The sequence below is a fragment of the Platalea leucorodia genome (genome assembly GCF_965183815.1).
Source record: "Platalea leucorodia genome assembly, chromosome: 2".
NCBI classification, from domain to species: Eukaryota; Metazoa; Chordata; class Aves; order Pelecaniformes; family Threskiornithidae; genus Platalea; species Platalea leucorodia.
Window position 1 is genome coordinate 26,295,148 of NC_138824.1, and position 21,635 is coordinate 26,316,782.

The 21,635-nt window shown below is 36.7% G+C and overlaps 1 protein-coding gene across 4 annotated transcripts in view; it reads left to right on the plus strand.

Moving 5' to 3' along the window:
- NBEA (neurobeachin) overlaps nucleotides 1–21,635 on the plus strand; it is a gene marked incomplete at its 5' end in the record, with an annotated part of 522,572 nt that overhangs the window by 425,770 nt on the left and 75,167 nt on the right. For all 4 annotated transcript variants that reach the window (XM_082332788.1, XM_082332786.1, XM_082332789.1 and 1 more), the window contains 2 exons: nucleotides 9,836–9,948; nucleotides 19,520–19,660. In XM_082332788.1, the coding sequence (XP_082188914.1) occupies nucleotides 9,836–9,948; nucleotides 19,520–19,660 (254 nt within the window). The remainder of the gene's footprint in view (nucleotides 1–9,835; nucleotides 9,949–19,519; nucleotides 19,661–21,635) is intronic.

Sequence of the window (21,635 nt, forward strand, 5' to 3'; positions counted from 1 at the left end):
TGATCTAAATCAACCCTTTTTCACTTTTAAGCCTTGTCCTATTACTACATGCCCTTGTAAAAAGTCTGTCTCCAGCTTTCTTGTAGGCCCCCTACTGGAAGGCTTCTATAAGGTCTCCCCGGAGCCTTTTCTTCTCCGGGCTGAACAACCCCAACTCTCTCAGCCTGTCTTCATAGGAGAAGTGCTCCAGCCCTCTGATCATCTTCATGGCCCTCCTCTGGACTCACTCCAACAGGTCCATGTCCTTCTTATGTTGGGGGGTCCAGAGCTGGATGCAGTACTCCAGGTGGGGTCTCACCAGAGTGGAGTAGAGGGGCAGAATCACCTCCCTCAGCCTGCTGGCCATGGTTCTTTTGATGCAGCCCAGGATACAGTTGGCTTTCTGGGCTGCAAGCACACATTGCTTGGTCATGTTGAGCTTCTCACCAACCAACACCCTCAAGTCCTTCTCCTCAGGGTTGCTCTCAATCCATTCTCCACCCAGCCTGGATTTGTGCTTGTGATTGCCCTGACCCATGTGCAGGACCTTGCACTTGACCATGAACTTCATGAGGTTCACACAGGCCCACCTCTCCAGCCTGTCCAGGTCCCTCTGGATGGCATCCCTTCCCTCCAGTGTGTTGACTACACAACACAGCTTGGTGTCGTCAGCAAACATGTTGAGAGTGCACTCAGTCCCACTGTCCATGTTGCTGACAAAGATGTTAAACAGCACCGGTCCCAATACTGGCCCCTGAGGAGCACCACTCATCACAGGTCTCCACTTGGACATCGAGCCATTGACTGCAACTCTTTGAGTGTGACTATCCAGCCAATTCCTTATCCACCAAGTGGTCCATCCGTCAAATCCATGTCTCTCCAATTTAGAGACAAGGATGTTGTGCAGGACAGTGTCAAATGCTTTGCATAAGTCCAGGTAGATGACATCAGTTGCTCATTAAACATTCACGATGGCGTTATTCCTTTCATCTTTCCCTTTTCTATGTGTTAACTCCTGTGATAATTTTAAATGTAAAAGCAGCAGTTTTCTACACCATATACAAAGATTTCCAGGAGGTTGTCTACTGTTACAATTCCTGCCTGTTGCACACATGCTGCTTATGAACCTGCCTGCAGCGAGCCTTCCTCAGACATTTCACTCCAGTGAGCTTTAATTTAAAACCCAAATTAAATTCCACCAGGCATCACTTTGTACTCCAGTGTTACAATGCTCATCTTTACTTGGTCCTAACTTTCATGCCTGAGGTTATCCTCAGGCCAGACATAAGACAAATGTAAGTGCGAAACCCAAAGGTAGCACCTGTTACTCTGACCAGTCTGAGGGCAATCACTGTGTTCTTCCCAGTAGGGCAGTGGCAGAATTCAGGAGCTGTCAAACTCACTGGCTTTGAACCTTTAGGCTTTTGCCTCTGTGCTTATATGTAGTCATCTTCCATGCATCCAGTCTTACAGGCATTAATAAATGCGTCATCAAATTATCCCAGTGTGATACAGAAGTGCTACCACGAAACAGTTGGAAATCTGAGGGCATGTTTACCTTGTGCAGTGGAGCACAAAGCAGAGTCCCTGAAGCTAACAGAGACCTGGGCTGGAAAGTCCATATGGTGCAGCCCAATGCAGGCTCACCAGCTTGGTTTCTGAACATTATAGCCACGGTCCTGCAGATCTCTGCTGAAGGAAGGAGCCCTGCTGAGCGTTTATTACCTCTGGCGCAGTGCCACAAGAATGCCGCTATCCTGCTTCTGGACACTGGCCTGCCTCCAGCTGCTCCATGTCTCTTTCACATCCGCTGCCCTTCTGGTGATGAGGAAATGCAGGCAGAGCCTTGCAGGCTCCCTGACTGCCTCACCTGAACTTGGAGGGTTTACTGGAGAGCTGGAAAGTTATCCTACATCCCCTCAGTCCTTTTCCAGTACATTATCGACAGAACTGTCCTTCACTTGTAATTTCCTTTTTATGTATTCATTTCGTCTGTAAGCAGTGTGTCTAAACTCTTTAAATGAGAGTAGACAAGAGCTGAGCCAATTTTTGATAAATTACTTTTCATTTTTAATCAGTTTAAAACTCCAAGGTCATTTATTTTTAGGTACATGACCAAAGCATACAAACCTGGAAGACATCATTATGTCTGAAGTCAATTAGGAATTGCAGTGACACTTCCACTAAAGTATCCATCAGTAAACAAGCTTCAGAGTATCTCAGAGGTCTCAAGAAAAATGTTTTTTGACCTGTTGTTTGATACTAGTACTGCTAGGCAGGCTTTATAGCCAAACACCTGGGTGGTCACATGAGGCAAGTTTCTCTTCATGTCATCTAGGGTCATTCACCTACCTTACAGCAGGATGGCCTGACATTTACATTCCAGGTACCACCTGCTATGCCCAAGGTTTGGAGGATTACTGATTCCATTTTCTTTTGTGTCTATGAGCTTGTATTGTATTTGGAAAAGCTTACAGCCGCTTGGTCAGCACCTTAGCAGTGTCTCTTTCTGACTCAGAGCACAGAAATTCTGGCAGATTTTTTGGTATCAGTCTCTTACTGGTAAATCTCATTTGTTCATGTAATCTTATTGTTGTTAATTGTATAAGCGCATTTGCTTATTTTCACAGCATTGCCTACCATCCTATGAAGTCTTTCAACAGTGCATGATCAAATTCAAATTCAGATTTAAATTTAGGTAAAGAGCATATTCCCCGAAAGAGAGGGAGGTAAATTTGAGTTTCTAGAAGAAATTCAGCCTAACTCTTTGCCTCCATCTTGTATTGACTGACTTATTTTGTGAAGTCATTCTTTTTAATGATGCTTTGAAGTCACATGGATCAACATGTTTTCTGAAGGACAGCCAATATGCTGACTTTTAAAAGTTTTGGAAGTGACTAGTATTGGTTAAATAAAAAGTAATACCCATGCAAACGCTTCTGCTAAGATGTGAGCAAGGTGTTGAGTAACATTTGAAGACCTTTTCCTTGTCACAAAGAATATCCCTTACTCTGATTTTTATTTCAAACCCATCTGCATTGCTTTTGCTAATGGATCCTTACTAATCTATCTATTTTCTGTTCTGTTTTCATTTTCCAAGAAGGGTAACAGTCATCATGTTAGATTGGGAAGAAAGTATCACTGTAAGATCTCATAAAAGATTTTGGAAGGATGTCTAAAAGCAGCTGAGATTCTTGGGTGCTTTCCCAATCAATCAGCAACAGTGCTGTCACATCTGATAGTGTTCCAGAAGGATTAGCGAAATAGAGAGTCCTGCTGACATCAACTATGACTATTGCATGTTAGAATGGCCTTCAATGCAAAGAGCTTGTAAGAAAGCATGATTGCATTGCTATATTACGTGTTTCCTATTTCTGCTTCTTCATTTTTTTTGAAGATTTTGATGATTCATAGTCTCTATGAACACAGATAAATAGATTTCAGTTGCTAGTGTCGTTATAACATCTGCACTCACTGATACACTCTCATAGAAACTTGTGATATTTTTTTTTTTAAATTAGAATAAAATTCACTCTCGATACCTGAACTCCCTGCAAACAACACACACACACACAAAACCTTTTCTGAAAACAACATAAAAGAATTAAAACTGACTGAAACCCAACAGGCAATTCTACACATGACAATAAACTTTTTATTCCAGTTTGGAACAAACCCTAAAATTTTCCAACTTTTTGACAGAAGCAAAAATCCCCCAGTTATTTTTTACGAGATCAACCTGGTTTTGTAGTTCTAATGAAATCTGCACTTCAGCTAGGAAGCTGACTTCCAAAAACTCAGGAAGAACTTGGGGGTATTGCAAAGAATCTCATCATAAAGTTCCTGGCAAGCCAGAAACCCACCCACCATGGCGTGCATGTGAGCTCCAAGTCCAATGGCAGTGGAGAAAGCTTCAAAACATAAATATATGTTAGAAAGCCTAGGAGTTCTCACATCCCCAAGCTGTTTCCTGGCTCCACCATTGCATGGCACTGTACTGCTAGGGCCTGAGATCTGGGAAACAAGTCTACTACATGTTGTCCTTGTTTTGATAACACTGAACTGTTAACTGTCCAGATATATCTGTGTTAAACAGAAGCAAATTCTTATATGCACTGTAGACAGGACCCTTGGCAGTCAGAAGAAAATACAGGATTTTCTATTTTGTACACAGAGTATTGAATATATTCATGACCTCCTTAGCCAAGTAAAGACAGACATGTATTTTCATAGAATCATAGAATCGTTAAGGTTGGAAAAGACCCTTAAGATCATTGAGTCCAACTGTTAACCTAGCACTGCCAAGTCCACCACTAAGTTTCTTTTCTTTCTTCTTTGGAAATCCAATTTCCAAATACATTTTTAATTATACTCTTTCGTAATGAGATCTCATAAGAAATATTTCCTTAAAAGATACAACTTCTTGCCAGTAATTGTTCATGTAGGCAGCGATGGCCTAGTTTTAGATTAGAACTTTTTGTTTAAGCAGCATCTTCTTTTCTAACAATCTCATTGTTTTTAGCCATTGAGATATATGTGCATCAAAATTTTTTTGTTCATGTTGCCGTTTAGCTCCTACTGGCTTATTCAGCATATCTGAGCTGTAGCTTCATCACTTAAGAAATGTGGAGGTTTGGCACTTAGAGAATTGTGGTTTATCTGCTGGTAAGTAAGTAATACATAGGTCCCTTCATTGTTTTTTCTTCTCTTCCAAATAAATAGAGGTCCACTTACCAAGTGATTTACTACACTTTTTGCCAATTCTTTGTAGCTTCCTTTCTTCTTACAATGGTGCTTAATTAGCATCTAGCCCTTTACAAAACAGTAAGAAATCACTCATGTTTTCCTGTGATCCATTTCTGAAATTATTCAAGAAACAGCAGCCTTGAAAGAGAGATGTTCAGAAGTGAGGCTTCTGACACCAACTCATTTCTGTCATTTGTGACATGCAATTGGGTCCTTTCCCGCAAGAAGTCCTTTGCCTGCTTGTTAATACTGTTAATTACACAGACTGGTCAGTCTCTATAGAACAGAACCACTGAAATAAATATACGAATCTCTCCTTAAATCTCTCCCTGGTTTGCCAATATATCTGTCCTGACAAGCATGGCCCCTGGCTATTCTATAAATTCTCAATCAATGTCTGAAATACTGAAGTGTCCCCTTGGAAAAAATCCATCTTTCTGTGACTCTTCTTTTTTAATCTTTATATCACCCTGTTACCACCTCTGAAACATTGCCTGGCTTCATTTTTAGTTTAACTGTTTCTGTTGGGATCTGTACTCATGACTTAATAACTGTCCACTTCAGCTATCATTGTTCTCTTTTTCTAGATCATTTCCTATCCAAGGATATATGATCACCATCACTTGCTCTGGCCTGATGACTCATTGCAATTTCAATTCAAAATTGATCTCCATTTTCAAAACTAAAGTCTTGTTTCAACCTGTTTCTCTGGCCCTCTAGCCAACTCTTTTCTCGCCTTCCTATTCTGTTTCCAAGGTCTTCACCTCTTTCTTGCCCTCTCTTCTGACTTGAGCATATTTCATCATGTTTACAGCTCTGGGTTTTTCTCCCAAAGGTAAACACTGGACTCTGCTACTTATCAATCAGTCTCAGTGTTATACTGTCCATGCCCCTGGTTTTTGTCCTGGTTGTGTAGACATAAGCCTTCCTGACCACTTTCCCCCTCCTCCTAGCTATTCCCTTCTCAAGAATCCTTCAGCTTTGAAGGCTTGGAAGCACCTATGATTATACTAATTGTTCTTTCTTCAGGTGCATAGAAAAAAGCCATATTGCATGTGATCAGCATGTATGTCAACAGAACCCTCTCGGTGATATAGGGAACAAGTAATTTTTACTATTCTCAGTTACAAGATTATTGAAAAAAGTACTTAAAAGCAATCCCACCACAGCAAAAGGAAGCAAGAGGAGTGGGAACAAGGAGTCGTTTTGTAATATGGTTGCAGTGCCCACTACTTTAGTTAGAAGTCTAGTTTTCAAATCTATTTCTCAGTATTTAACTGATTTCTGCTGGTTTTTTTTCTTTTCAAATTGCAGTATATTAAATGTGTGTTTGCCTTTGTATTTATTGGAATTTTAATTCTTTTAAATCCTGCCTGCCACGGCTTTTAAAAGAAGTGGAGAATAATTATATCCATAATTTTTGTAAGTCATTTCTTGTAGTGGAAAGGGATTATTTTTAAAGGTTTGTGGAAAAAAATGACATCTTCAGTCAGGTAATAAATTCAGATGAACTTCTTCCCCCTCCCTCTTTTTTTTTCGCCTCTTTAGCATTTTCCACTTTTTTACTCTGTGATGTACAAGCCCTCACTGGTTAATTATGTATATATTTAGCTACTGCATGTGTTGGGCTTATTATTGTCATCTAATTAGATGTAACTCGAACTACTTGCTTCTAGAAAAATCATTAAAAATTCTTTCCTAATGACCTAGAGATGACAAAATGTCTGTAAAGTGTGAAGAAGCAGACAAGCACAGGAACATCGCTCTTAAAGAGTGTTAATCCAGATGCTGCAATCATCTAATTAAACAATATTTTGCTGTCATTAACATTTTCACCAAGGAATTGCAGTTATAATTTCTTTGTCAGCTGTCTCTAGCTCACTTTACCTTCAAAACTAAAGTGCCATATAAAAACATTAAATTGGATGGTTTAATTAAAAATGTTTTTTTTTTTTTTAATGAAGAAACATATCCAGTATTTCTGAGATCTCATTTACTATGCCTCAGTTTTATTGTTCAAGTAGATTAGCGTCATAGGCTTGCGATATTTAATATTCAGCCTTTAATATTAATCTCTGTAAGCTTACTTGGGGGAAAATCTGAAGCTTCTGAAAAGGTATAGGGACTACCAATAGCAGTACAGGTTTATGTTTTATATTTATTTAGCTAAAGGAAGAACCAAATAATTCTTGCTGGAAGCACCAGACAATTGATGAGATGGCTAAATATATTCATCTGCTGACTTTACTCTGAAAATAATCATTGTGAAGCCAGAACTGATCAAGAAAGCATTCCTAATAAAGTTAACCCACTAATATTTATGCATGTTTAGAATTAGGGATTTGTAATCCCATTATAGGCCTAGATCACTGTCCTCCACTTAGATAAGCATAGATGTGTGGTCTTATCTCATCGTGTAGGTTTCGTCTCCTTTCACAATTTAAATTATGGTTCATCTTCTTGAGTCATTTTTATTTGTTGATATTAAACAGAAAATTGTTTAATTCAGAAAATAAATCACTAACATTTTACTAAACAAATTAATAGCTATTCTTAGTAGTTAATATCTTCATATATAAAATGTTTTATAAGTATTGAAGTAGGAGATAAGTAAATATTTTGTTTATTTTTTCACAAGACTGTGGTTATATTTATCAAATACATAATCACTAAAGCTCCATTGTTTGTAACTCATCCTACCTAAGCCGAGAGATAAGCTGCGTCAAATTATTTCTCATTGTGGGGTAAAAAAATGCACACAAGAGTTACTGCAGTGTCCTGACATGGAGCTAATTCCACATGATAATTTGTTCATGTGTCCATACTATATGTAACCTATCAAAACTACACAGCAAAGGAGAACTCATGTACAGCAGCTAAGCTTGGGATTGCTTTTTTCTTGCTCTATTCACATATTTATGATTTACCCACATGGAATAGGAACAAGATGTCAAAATCTTGTTGACTGAACATTGAAATTGAAATGAATATAAAAATTAAATAAAATCTCAATATGGAAAATCTCCAATTTTGAAATAAAAAGTCATTTTGGATAACCCTAAATTTCCTTTCAAAATTTTGCAAAAGGATGTTCTTACCTTTCCAAATGTTTCTATAAAGTGTTTTCAAGTGAAGGTCTTTATTACTGTGAACTCTTTTCCATAAAACTTTTGATTCTGAAGAATCATCATTTTTGCTTATGCTTTGTAATAGACTACAGTCACCTTGGTCATTCTCTTCCTGAATCTCAAATTTCTTTCAGTCTGCTGTCTACATAAGCACAAATGTCTTTCTTTTGTGGAAGCTTTTTCACACTCTTCTGTTAACTTAATTGAGGATTCTGATGGTGAGAAAAACATTTATTGTATTAAGGTATAGTTTTATAAAGACCGTATTTTATAGAACCTTAAATTTTACAATCTCAAGAAACTTTACAAATCATATGTAATTAATCCCTTGCCAAAGAGTAAAGTAATACTCTGATTGGACAGATGTGGAAAATGAGGCAGAGTTGCCTTACTTCATTAGAACCCCCCCAAAAAACCCTAAACCAATTAATATTCTGCCAGAGAGTACCTTTCCTCTTCCTCTCTCACACAGATAAATTCTGGTGTATTTCTTGATTTAATTGTTTGATAAATTCTTGTTCTGTCCAAGAATGGTTTTGCATTAATACATCATTGATATTAAAGAAGAAGTGGTTTTGTTTCTATCCATCTTTATTTCTGTGTGGCACACAGTGCTGGTATTGGTTTTTTAACAAAGTTGTATTTGTACCTAAATTACTTTTTTTATATTCTTGTGAGCATGTATGTGCTCAAAATGTAAAAATGAGGACACACAGTTGCTAACAATATACAGTTTTCCTGTTTTCAGTGAAACTATGTACAAAATAGAAACATGGTTCTTGTTCATCAACCTCAATTGAAAAAACAAGGTGTTTGTAGAGCAGTGAAAGTTTCACATTTCATTAAAACAGAGCTGATTTTTGTGGAGAATTGCAAGTGCTACTCAGAACAAGGAAGCCTGTGTTTTCCTGTGCTGGGCTTTGTACCCCAGGAATCTGTCCAGAATCTGGAAGGAAGCAGTTAGTGAGACAGGGCTGTAAATCTGCTGCAGGACTGGGAATTGTTAACCTGGGTTATTTCAGTCTGCTAATTATATTATATAAATACACACACACATATATTTATGACCTGATTTTGTTTTTTAAGACTCATGTTGCATATTGTGTGGTTCTCAGTAAATCAATATGGTGGATGGTGCTTTACTGAGCAACTTCATTTGTCTTATCACTGAAATGTTAGATACTACTAAATACCAGCTGACACAGAAATAACAGCCTTTCCCAAACACACTTTTCCTGGTGATGAATTAATAATTTTCTGTTCATTTCAGTTGCAGATTGTTCTTCTGAAACTGTATCTAAAGATGGTTTTTGCATGTTTGAGCTGCTGGGATGGTAGCAATATTTCTTTCATTGTGTTTGGAGAGAGTTGCCTGGGGCAGTCAGCTCTGTCTTTTAGTGGGGAGAAAATATTTTTTAATTTTCAAAGTGGTTACAAAATAGTGTTAAAGCAAACATGAATTCCTCTGCTTTGATTCCACTATTGCAGTGAAATTTCACCACTTCTTCAGTGAAGAAGAGCCGTGGGGAATAATGGATTAATATGGTCTATCTATGATAGACCTAGATTTGCAAACCTCAAATGTAGCCCCTTGCTGTTGGATTCTCATTTAATCTTTGCCAGCTAATGATATTGCATACAGCTGCTAGGAAAATAATAGTCTAGTGGTTTTAAATTTCAACATTCATGCTATGAAAATATCTTCATGGAAGTAAAAAAAAAAAGTGTTTATTGGCATATGGTGGGTTTTAGTTGATTTTGAAAGGTACTGTGCTCTTTATATTATGCCGATTTCTCCATTGACTTCTGAGTCAAGGTAAGTGCATCTAAATGGCTATTTTTGTCTGGAAGATTTATACCTGATTCTGTCACGTGGTGGGAACTGGGAACATGTGATGCAACAAAAGTAACCGCTAAATTGTTTTTCAGCTGGAGAAGTGGACACTATTTCCTAATTCTTAAAACACTTTCTTTCTTAACAGGACGAACGTACAATGATCTGAACCAATACCCTGTATTTCCATGGGTTTTAACAAACTATGAATCTGAAGAGTTAGACCTGACCCTTCCAGGCAACTTCAGGGATCTTTCAAAGGTATGCTTCAATCCTGTTCAAGACAGCCAGCCCTTTTAGGAAATTATTTTATTTTATATTTATAGTCTGGTTAAGTTATGTCTTTATCTTAAAGTCAGAAAAGTCTGAAATAGACTTTTGTATTTTAGAATCATTTTATACCGAATCTCTACACTATGCTACTTCCATGTCCCTGAATGATCTGGTTCCAAACCTGCAACTCCTCCATACCTTCTGACTTATGGGTCATGAGTGTGTCAGACCACTTGATCTCACTAATTATCTCCCTTAGTTTATGAAAGCTGATCCTTTGGAAATAAAAAACTTGGACTAATTTTTCACTTTGCTTTGCAGTGACTAGACGAGTAATATAATAGCAGCACCTCCTTTTGGTTTAACAATTATTCAGTAAACAAGTATTTTGTATTTTAGAGCTTGGAGTATTTGGTCCCTATCATTATTTGTGGTTTTTGTCCTCCAACAGGACTTGGGCAGTTAGTGCTTTATAATAATACAGTTCCTAGTATTTCTTTCTCTAATAGCACCAGACTGCCATCTATACCCAGCTCTGGTACTCTGATTGTGTCAACTGACTGGAGAGCAGGTGTGTCCTGGTCAAGCATAGCAGAAGCATATGGAGAGGCTCTACTTTTGGCTAACTGGAATAAAGACAAAAAACAGGGTTTGAAACTGAGTTATAGGAAGTATCTTTCCTGGTTCCTATCCACTAAGAAAGTGTATGTACTTTCTTACCAGTGAAGGTGGGTAGCCTTGCAACATCCCCAGTGTGAGGTTTCTGTTGTTTGGGCATGACAGCTTTCTTGCATCCTTGACACAGTCCCTCCGCCAGGAGGGAGAAGTTGCTGTCACTTGCTAATTTAAGGAATGAGGCTGGAGAGGAGAAAATGACCCCCCAAGGCCTGTTCTGCAGCCCCTGCTTTCCCTTGTACTGCTGGTCAAGGATGAGAGTTTCTGGGGCTTTTGCCTTTAAGTCTGCTTTTCTTTACTTCTCTTCCTGCAAGCACACATCCTGGGCAGCAACAGAGAGATCCCACCCTGGGTATCTCACAGTCTCATATCCCTGTTGGAAAGAGTGTGCTTGCAGTACTTCCAGATGTATTGTAACTGTTCCTGGAAGCCTGCTTTTCTGAGACTTCCAAAATAATTTGAGTAGGACTTGATTGCACAATAGCAGACAGAGACACCTAAGTTTTCTATCCCTTTTTTCTTAGATAAATAAATAAGTAAATAAAATCAGAAATTAAACTACATTCACAGTATGCCTCAAATGTAAACAAATTGATTGAGATTCTACCTATATTATGTAAAACTTCTGACCTTTCACAATATTATAGGTTTGTCTCACAAATGTGTTTTTCAATTCTATAACACCATTGTAATCTGTGCCGGGAACAATAAAAGAAAATCCAGAGACATGAGTTAAATAAAGACCAGTTATCATCTTGCACTGGCTTGTTCCCTAGCATGTATAAAAAATATTTCTGTTTTAGAATTGTTTATAGTGATAAACCTTTCGTTATGATGCTTATACTTTTCAAAACCTCTCAAACTCACTTCTTTCTAGTATTAATAACACTGCGTGTGGTGAAGTGCAACAAGATTAGAAAGCGTCTCATGAGTCCTTCGTTAGGTACTTAGTTTTGGTTGAATCCAAATTTTTATGGCAGCCTATTAAAGTATGTAATTGCTACAGGAAGTAGCGTGATAGTTGAATAGATAGGTTTTCCTCATGAGTTAGTAAAGACTCATTATGGAATTAGTGCTTGTATAGCTTATTAAGTATCACTGCACGCCTAGTAGTGCTCTCCCTTGAAAGGAAATGTAAAATCAAGTCCCTGGTTATTTATGTTTCTTCAAGAATCTGTGCAATGTGCACAGCAGTATTTTGCCTGAGGACCTTTTCTTACCCAATTTGATAACTGCATTCTCTCATTAAAAAGCCACCAGTGGTTTCCTCTGGAAAAGCTAGGGTTTTCACCACTAAAAAAAATCCTTCACAGAACTAGTTAAGGAGAATGGTCTTTCCTATCTGGCAAGATCTGGGCTGCATTTATCCCATGGATGTGTGAGAAAACACATGTGCAATCTGTAAAGTGTTGTGGGATCCCTCAGGATAAAAGCGGTGTAATTGTCAAGTTTTTCCAGTGTTTATTATAATAACATCTGATATGTTTCATTTCACAATGGTTTTAAAAGGAAAAATAGATTAATGATTTTTCGTAAAAGGCAGTGGCCAGTTAATATGAAATGCCTTACTTTGTGCACTTTGGCTGTTATGCATTACTTGCATCCTGTTTGAATTTGTGCATTATCAGTAAAAGTCTTCAAAATCAGAACGTGTCTAAAGTATTTCCTTGGCAATTCTGTTTTCATTTTCAATATTGTCCTGTATCTGTAAGTAAGCCCCTTCTTTTCTTGTTAGGGAGGTGAATCCTGAGTAGTCTAGTGCTTAAAAGCAGGTCTTAGTGATTTATTGTTCACGTTATTGAACCAGGGTGTGCCATCAAGCCTCAGCCAGACCTCTGGGGCAGGCGCACCCGGTATCCTTTCCATGAGGAGCCACTTCCTTCTGTCAGATTTTACGCTGCAACGGAGAAAAGTTCCTGCAGGTTTGATGGCAAATCAGAACCTCCAGCTAAGCTGTTGATGGGTAAAATCTCCTTTGTCAGTTCCTGACCTTCTGTCTTCCTGCAAGTTTACCCTTCTTAGGTTTCACAAAGCCTCTGTCCTTAATATTTAGTAATTAATACCCTTCAAACAAGCTTTTGAAATGATTTAGAATTCTAACACTATTACATATGTGGTAAAAGCCCACAAAAACAATGGAATTGAAAGAGAAACCACCTATCATGCTTTGTTTTGTTGGTTTAAAATAGTTTTAGTAGTTAAATGTAGATGCTAAATCCAGCTTCTTTTAAAATAATTAATTTGTGTATTATTGCACAAAGTTCATACAAAGCTCCAGTGTCAATTATGATAATTGACAGTACTTCTTCTGAAATTTTTTTAATCTTTGATTCCTAGGCTTTCTGTATAAAATACGATAGACCACCTTTGCGATATCCCAACTCCTAAATGAACATACACGACAAATGCAATTCATATGTTTTGTGGAAATGAAATTAGATGTATTTGGCTTGCTTACGATGTCAGTGACAGAGTAAAACATATGCCTTTTGCATTTAGCTAAAACTTAAATATTTACATTTCTGCAAAGCCATCTTGAAGATGTAACTTGTCCTTTCCTTCCATTCCATTTTATTCCATTTTTATATAGCACTCCTTATTGTGGTACTTTTACATCCAAATATTGCTTGTTCTCTCATAACAATTATATTTAAATATTAGTCTGAAAATTCCTCTGCCCTTTTTCTTTGAAGTGTTTAGAAATTCACCTATCAAGGCTTTTTTTTCCCTTTTACATATAATGTGAGATTTAAAACCAGGGCCCATGGGCACTGAAGGTGCCGTAACGGTAGGATATATTGGACCTCTCATTTGATTAGACAGTGCAGGCTCAAGTTTTATTCATTACATATACAAGGTTAAAGGTTATATTTATTGTTTGACAGGATAAAAAGCTAATGAAAGAGGCTGTCATAGATACATAGATTATCTTTTCACTGTTAAACCACCAGGTGATCTGCTTATTTTCTTCTTTATTGAGATTTCCTTGGGAGGAATACCTATGGTATTAAACATTAGTATGGAAAATGTGTGTGCAGCCCTTACTGTACACTGATTTTTTTTGGATTTCAACATACTTAAAATATGATATGGTTTGTTTGTGCAAAATTGTATGACTTTTACTCCTAAATTATAGTGAATGCATGGATTTGACATGCTGCATTGTCCCTGCTCATTAAAGTGTAAATGGGAATTTCTCCTCATTCACTTCCAGTCATACATCCTGTTAAATAAAATGATTTCTTCACCAGGCAAAGTACTACTAATATTGACATGTGTATGAGACATCACACGCCCATTCATTGAGTGGAAAAAATTATATTTTGTTAATATAGAAGGTGTTTGACTGACGGGTGGTGATAAGCATAACCACTTTTCCGTATTACTGTGCCATTTCAAGAAAAGGAAGTGATAAAGCCCCAAGGCTTCTAAATGTAATAATGCAAATGAACGCATCGAAGTGTGACTATTTCAAGGCAAACCACACTTAATACTTCCAAAAATGTGTATGCCATGGAATGGAGTTTATGGGCTTAGCAAGAGCCACTCTTACTGGAAAAATGAAATCAGCTTCTGTAACTCAAACTTCTCTCTTTACTGCACGCAACTCTACCATCAGAATTAAAATGAGTTTGATTTTCATTTGGTTTAAGCCACACAATTAAACATTTTCTTTTCTTAAATAAAAAGTTCATTTACTGAGTGAAACTCTGGTACTTTGAATCTGCCAGAACTCTTATATTTGATAATGTTGATAATGATATGCTGAAGAAAAGCTGTTTACAAATTTGGATAAAATTACAATTTATTTTAAACTTTAAAGTACCGTCCTAAGAGGCCCTACTTAAAGGTTGTTGTTTGGTGGGGTTTTTTTAGTAAAAAAGCAAGCAGTGAGGAAAAGCTCAGTCTGTATTCAGCCAGAGCCAAATAAAGCCATGGTCAAGATTTCCTTTGTACCTAGCTACAATTTTGCGCAGTACATTACAAAAAAAAAAGAGATAAACAGATAAGGTAGCTGCTGCATGAATTAGAGTCAAGATAAGCAGAATATTTCAGTGGCTGGGTAAATAGGATGCTACGTTCAGTTCTGCTCTCATGAGAGAATGTAGTTCTATGAAGATAGCTGGCAAAACAGTGAATATTACATGAGCTAACATAACATGTCCAGTGGATATAAACACTAGATATATTGACAATATACTGGTTCAAAGGCCAGATGTCTGAAGAGATTAGCCAGATAAAAAAGAATGACATGAATAGCAGTGTGTTTTTAATGTTAAAGTAAATAGTTACTTTATTTTTAAATAGAAAAAGCATAAAATAAACTCAAACAGCAGCTTTTAGTACATCAGAATTGAAGTGGCTGAATAGGCATTGTCATACAGTGAGTTGTTCTGCTTGCCTGGAGTAAAGAATATCTTCTAAAACCATTTTATGAAAAGTTAATACTATTTGATATGAGTCCTTACAGAGGTTTTTTTTAATAAAAAGACAAATGGAGTGTTTGGAAAAAACATTTTATAAAACGTTATAGAAAGAACTTTTTATTTAATGTACAGAACAATTTGTTTGACTCAATTCAGTTTCTGTACTAGTCTCATGGTTAAGGTACTAGACTGAGACATAGTACATGGATTGAGCTTTGCCTTTGTATTGTTCGTGCAAGTCATTTTAACTAGTTTGCACAGCAGTAGAATCTCATTTAAATGGAAATAAAATTATTTTCTTACATTATGTGAAGATACAGGGATAGATCCATAAGTAAAATTTATCTTCATTTTATAGCCATGGTATCAGATTAAAACAGTAGTAGTTGACTTTCTGGACTGAGAATGGCACTGTAACACTACGGAAAAGTGACCAAAACTCCATATACCCTACACAAATGTGAAAGACTACTATTACTATAGAACTTGTCATCTAGCAGGACACGTGCCTCATCAGAGTAAAACTGGGTTAGCTGCTAGTTTGTACAACTGAGATTTAAAGTCTTTACAGAAAATGCATGTATTTACTGAAGCATGAACTGTTACCATTTGTTTAGGTAACAGCTTTTTGCCACATGGACATTAAAAAACCTCTAAGGAAGCCAAGGCAGACCTCTTTGAATTTACTCCATGCTATTTTATTTACGGAAGTTTTCACTTTCAGAAAATGCCTGGTCATTTGGTACACACAAGCTGATGTATTCGTGGTTAATCAGCAAGTTTTTAAATTACACAACAAAAAAATGAGAGATTTGGCACTTTCCATTAGCATTTTCAATGTGTATGGTTTCCTACACTGGGGGAGATTTAAGTCCTTTCCGTTAACGTGCAGAGAATCGGTTCGCATAGGGATCTCCATTACTGCACAGAAAAGGAGAAAAGGAGGATCAGATGTTCCTTGTATTTCTTCACCACAGACCAGGGATAACTGATGTAATATTGAACCAGAAGCTGCAGAGCTGCATGAGCATGGTGCAGCTCCCAGCTCTCCTCCTTGTGCGGTGCTGCATTGACACAGCTGCACTACATCTGAGATTCAAGTTGTCATCTCTGCATAAATGGTGCAGTGTTTGCACGCCAGCCCCTTTAGAGCTAGCTCAGGGATTTCTAGCACACCTTTGTATTGCAAGCTATAGTCATACCTAAGCAGTTTACCGGGAACACTAGAAATCTTTGTGGAATGACAGAAATTAACCTATATCTCCTGAATCTCAGGCTAGCATCCAGATCACTAGTTCATCCAATCCAGAATCTGTCCTGAGAAGCTGAGGTGAGACTTTCTAGCTGAAGACAAGCTCTACCTCACCCCCTCATTTCTTTCTTTCTTTCTTTCTTTCTTTCTTTCATTCTCTCTGGGGCAAGGAAGGGTAATTCCCAGAAAAGATTCTTCCCAGAGATTTTCATATCAAAATTTCCATACCATGCAAGAACAGAGATGACTGTCACGATATTTCACTTTAAAAGTCCATTTTATTCAGCAGATATTTTGTGCATTTCAGCATTTTTCTTCAGATGAATCCTAAAGTAATTGAAAGACAAATGAATTCTGACTCTGAAAAGAATATTGATGAGGATGAAGGTAATCTTCAGAATACAGCTTTTTAGGTTTATCATTTAGTAAATTGAACATGTGTCTTCTGAAAGTAGATTATTTTAGCTACTTATGCAGGCATTTTTACATGAAAATGGGAATGCACCAACTTGCAACCTTATATCTTTTATCTTTTACATTGAAATAACACCTCTCCCTGAAGAACCTAGAAAACATGATGGTGTGTTTGCTTTAGTGTATTATGTGACTTTGAAAAATTGTCAAGTTCTTGAGAGAAAGTACCTTTTTCATTAAATACAACAATATATATATTTTTTTTAAGTTATTTAGAGCTATGGGTTAAACCATCATTAAAATTTTGCTAGTCTATAAGATAAAATACCTTGTAATTATTTTTGAGCATCAGTTATGCTTCACAGTTCTTGTTACTGTAATCAATTTACAGTGAAGAATGAAAACATAGCTTATTTGATGAAAGACATCTGATCAGCTTCAACTATATTTTGAAAGGCCTGGAGTTTTGATTTTCAATCTTGCATTAATCATCGTATGCCTTCTCTACTGTGCCTTCAAACATATATGTACAATAATATTGTGACAGATGACACCTTTGTCTTCCATAGCCTCAGAATTCACTGCAGCATAGGGTAAGATGCACCTTCACAGTGGAGGAAAGAGATATTCAGGGTGTTTTTCCGTTACAAAACAGAATCTTACCAGTTTGTCTGCCATTTTGTGTTTCCTTCTCAGAGGAGGTGAACATTTCCTGTTAACAGACTAGGGTGTGAATTACTGCTTTAGCTTTTGAAATGTGCAGTTGGGGACGGAAATTTGTTCTGCTAGAGAAGTGGATGCACAGTACCTTGATGAGGGTGATATCAGCAGGTCCCGTGCTGTCCCCAAAGCAACCCAGAGCCTTGATATAATTTAGCAAAGTGCACATATATCTGCACAGCTTGTCATTCTAATAGGAAAATAATGTCTTTCAATAAGTTACTCTTTCAAGAAAGTGGTCAAACAACCATTTTTGTGTATCGGCACCTTATAGCCTATAATAATGCCAGTGTGTTTCCTGACAGTGGCAGGATATGTAACGAAACTGAGTATAACAAAAATGAAAATATTTATTTTTTCTTTTTCCAGTAGTTGGGAAATGAGCCTGGAAAGTGTTAGGGAATGGCTCATACTTCTCTTTCAAGAATGTATTGTGAGGTCTTGCAGTGCAATCTGCATCAGATAACACTGATCCTTAGGGATTACTCATACATTTTACACGTATGAGAAAGCTATTAACATCTCCATGACACAGCAAAGTATTAAGCATCCAGAGTGTTTCTTGTGAAAAATACTGAAATCATAATGTTTTAAGATGTAAGTTTTCATCAAACACTGCTATTTAAAAACAAGCTCTAATATGTAGAGTTGGAAAACAGTATGTTCTATGTCAGCCTTTTTAACAGCCATCTCAAAAAACATAGCAGCACTGAAGGATAAAATACTTGCAGCTTTAAAATTGTTCAGGTAGATACGTAGTGTAGTGAAACACACTGATTTGACCTTGTACTAGTATTTCCATTCCAAATGACTTTGGATTTTAACTCCGTAGAAAAATGGTTCTGTGGAATGAAATGTAAGAAGACCTCTTAGCATTTTGAAAAGGGTCAAAGTCCTTCAGTATATGTTTATTTTCAAGTTCTAATTCCCTAATAATATAAATACTAACTCTTAATTTTTGATTAATACAAAGTAAGTAATAATTTAAAATTATAATAAGTTTATACAATTATTTGATGTGGAACTGTGCTCTCCTCTAAGTATTAAACTCTGTGTGTTTGGTTAATTTTAATACAAGAGCTAAAATCTGAAGATTCTTTGCAAATAGGTAGTAAATTCAGTATACTATCTCATCTGGAAAAACAGATTTAAGATCACTTATATGTTTCAACATTTTATCTACTTTCTGTTGTATTTTCTTTATCCCAGTGACTTTTGTATCACACAATAACAAATACATTTCGCAAAAAAAATGTGAGATAAAGTGGGTTAAAAAAAATCATAGAAAAACATGTATCCTCTAAGTAGGCACATCAAAATCAACAATTCCTACTACTGTCTTACATTTCTTTTGGTTTTTACCTGATTTGTATAGGTTGTCTGTTAAGTATGCTCAGAATGGAGTTTGAATTTGTGAATAATTTCCAAATTCTATTGTTTTTAAGTACAAAGCTTGTTTGTTTCAGTCAGAAAGTTTGTTTCAGTCAGGCTTTGTTCAGTCAGAAAGTTTGTTTCAGTCAGGCTTTGTTCAGTCAGAAAGTAGATCCAGTCCTGCAGGAGTATGCGTGGTTTTTAGGTATTTCTGCTTAGGATCACCAGACACCATCAGCAGTTCCGCGTGAAATCTTTTCATCATGAACTGTGCATTACAAAGTATCCTGTGTGAGCAAAAGTCAGTTTTCATTAGCTGTGTGATTATGGTGAATGACAGCAACAGAAATATTAGTTTGGCCTCAGTGCATTTAAAATGCAGTTTTAGAAGTCTATTTCCAGAACAATGTTACTGAATTAATTGGGAAACAACTCATACTTCAAGAAGGTCTTGAAAGTTTGCAGATGTGGATCACTTATATTTGTCAATTAAAATAAGGAAAGCCATAAGACTTTTAGTACACAAAGCCTTTGAAAAGAGATTCTAAGATTACAGCAATCTGAAGGGATTACGACAGCATGGAATGAGTTTGGTTGCAGAGTCTCCTGTGTAGTGAATCTTAATGCAGAATTAACCTATGACATATCAGACATGCTGCCCTTCAGCTGATAATATATTTGACCTATTATCCCTTTGTAGCCTATTGGTGCTTTGAACCCAAAGAGAGCAGTCTTCTATGCAGAACGGTATGAGACATGGGAAGATGATCAGACTCCACCTTATCATTACAACACCCACTACTCTACATCTACTTCTACATTGGCTTGGCTTGTTCGTATTGTAAGTATTTCTGAATCCTGGTTTTCATTAATATCTTTATCTACAGCATCTCTTCTGTCACTTAGCACTATTTCAATTTTTTTAATGAAAGTACCTTTCTATCAAAATCGCATTGTTCTTCCCTACCTTAAAATCTCAGAAATTCTCTAGGTATACTGTGTATACTTATTTGTAGTGATTCCTTCCTATCCAAACAATCTGAAACATATTTAGACACAAAATTGTGGTGGTGTAAGGACACATGATGAAGAAAATCCACCTAAAACTAAATCCATCTAAAAAAAAGTCTCTAGACAATACAGAAAGCTGATACTACTCATATATTAATTTATTATTTTCAGCTAGGGACAGATATATACAACATTAAAGGAAAACCTTTTGTAAAAAGTGCATTAAACTGTGTCAGGTTGAGAGGGGAATTACAGAACCGGTTTTATACTAAAGCAGTATGGAGTAATATTTTATGCAAATGAACTATGCTTCTCAATGAATTAATAACTTCCAGTTTTCAGAAATGTGAAAATGTAGATTCTAACTTCAAACTGCTATTTCAATTCTGGAAACCTCATGTTTAAATCCTATCTTCAAAATCAGATCTAGGAAAGGGGACCAAACTTCAAAGATAGGATGAATCTGAATTTGGTTTGTGTGTTAAGACAATGATTTACAGAAAAAGGAGTGTTGATGAGAGCCTTAAGGTTTCACAGAGAAACCCGAATTAATGCAAAATTGAGTCACTGTGCAATTACTTAACTTAAACTACACTCTGCCAGTAAAAATCTGTTGCATAAGGTGTATTCTAAGCATGTTTCACACAGGACCAAGCAAAGCAGAGCTGCACAAAGCTAGAGATGTGAGTTTTCACTCATCTCAGCTTCCCTTAGACATATCCTGTTTTTCTGCTCAGAAGGGAAGAATTCACATGTCTATGAGTTCAGGATATACTTCTTAACCTGTGGGAAACTAAGCATTGATTACACTCTTATATGGGGTGATCACTGTACTCCTTTTGAATGTTGCTAAATTATTCATGTACTGTGAATTCATTTTATGGTTCACATGTGCTTCTTTGTTGCCTTAAAGTATATTAAAAACAGTGGTTTTATTTGCATGGTTATCTATTAATTTTGGCTCCTATTCAACAAAAGATCCCCTCTTGCTAGTCGGCAAATCCTTGGGTCTGAAAGTCTCCTTAAAGGCTGAATGTACAACACACCAAGGAGTATTCATTTCCTGTATTAAGCTAATGCTGTGTCATTTTTACTACTGTTGTTTATGTAATACTGTAGGTGTTCTTGCTCTCTTTCTTTTTTGCCCTAAAGAGCTAGAGAACAAGGTCTCTGCCTTGATGGCCTTGCAATATAGACCTGACAAATTACATTAGTTAGAGCAAACAATATATGTGAGAACAGAAAGCAGTAAAGAAAAGGAAAAGCAGTGATTTCCAGGGAAGAGATTGCTGATGGCAAGAAGGTGAAAACAACAAAGGGAGAATTTAAATACGGGGGCACAGCTAGATAGTTATTTTAAAGATTATTTAAATAGGAGTGACTGGCAAAGAAAAGCAATCACTAGTGGGAGGAGACAACAGAAGTGAGAGGGAGATAGACGTGGGGAAAGATTAAAGCTCAGAAAAGTGAAAATAGAAATAATGATGTGATGAGATCAGATAGGGCTGCGTATGGAAACCCAAAATAAAGATTTGAAAGTAAGTGTGTATAGAGACAGTAAAAGATTATAGCTATGGGAATTATAAAGTCATAGTGTTCCTTAGAGAGATATTTTTCACTACAAAATAAAGGATGAAAAATCCTAAGGGAGAAGATTATGCCAGTGAAGTTGATAGATAAGGCTAAGTCAGATTTCTGGAAGTTAAAGTAGGATTTCTTGCTCATGAATTTTTTGAGCTATGAGTATGTGAGCTATTTGGTATAAGTTTGTGAAGAAGACTGTGTAAGAACATTTTATAAAAGGT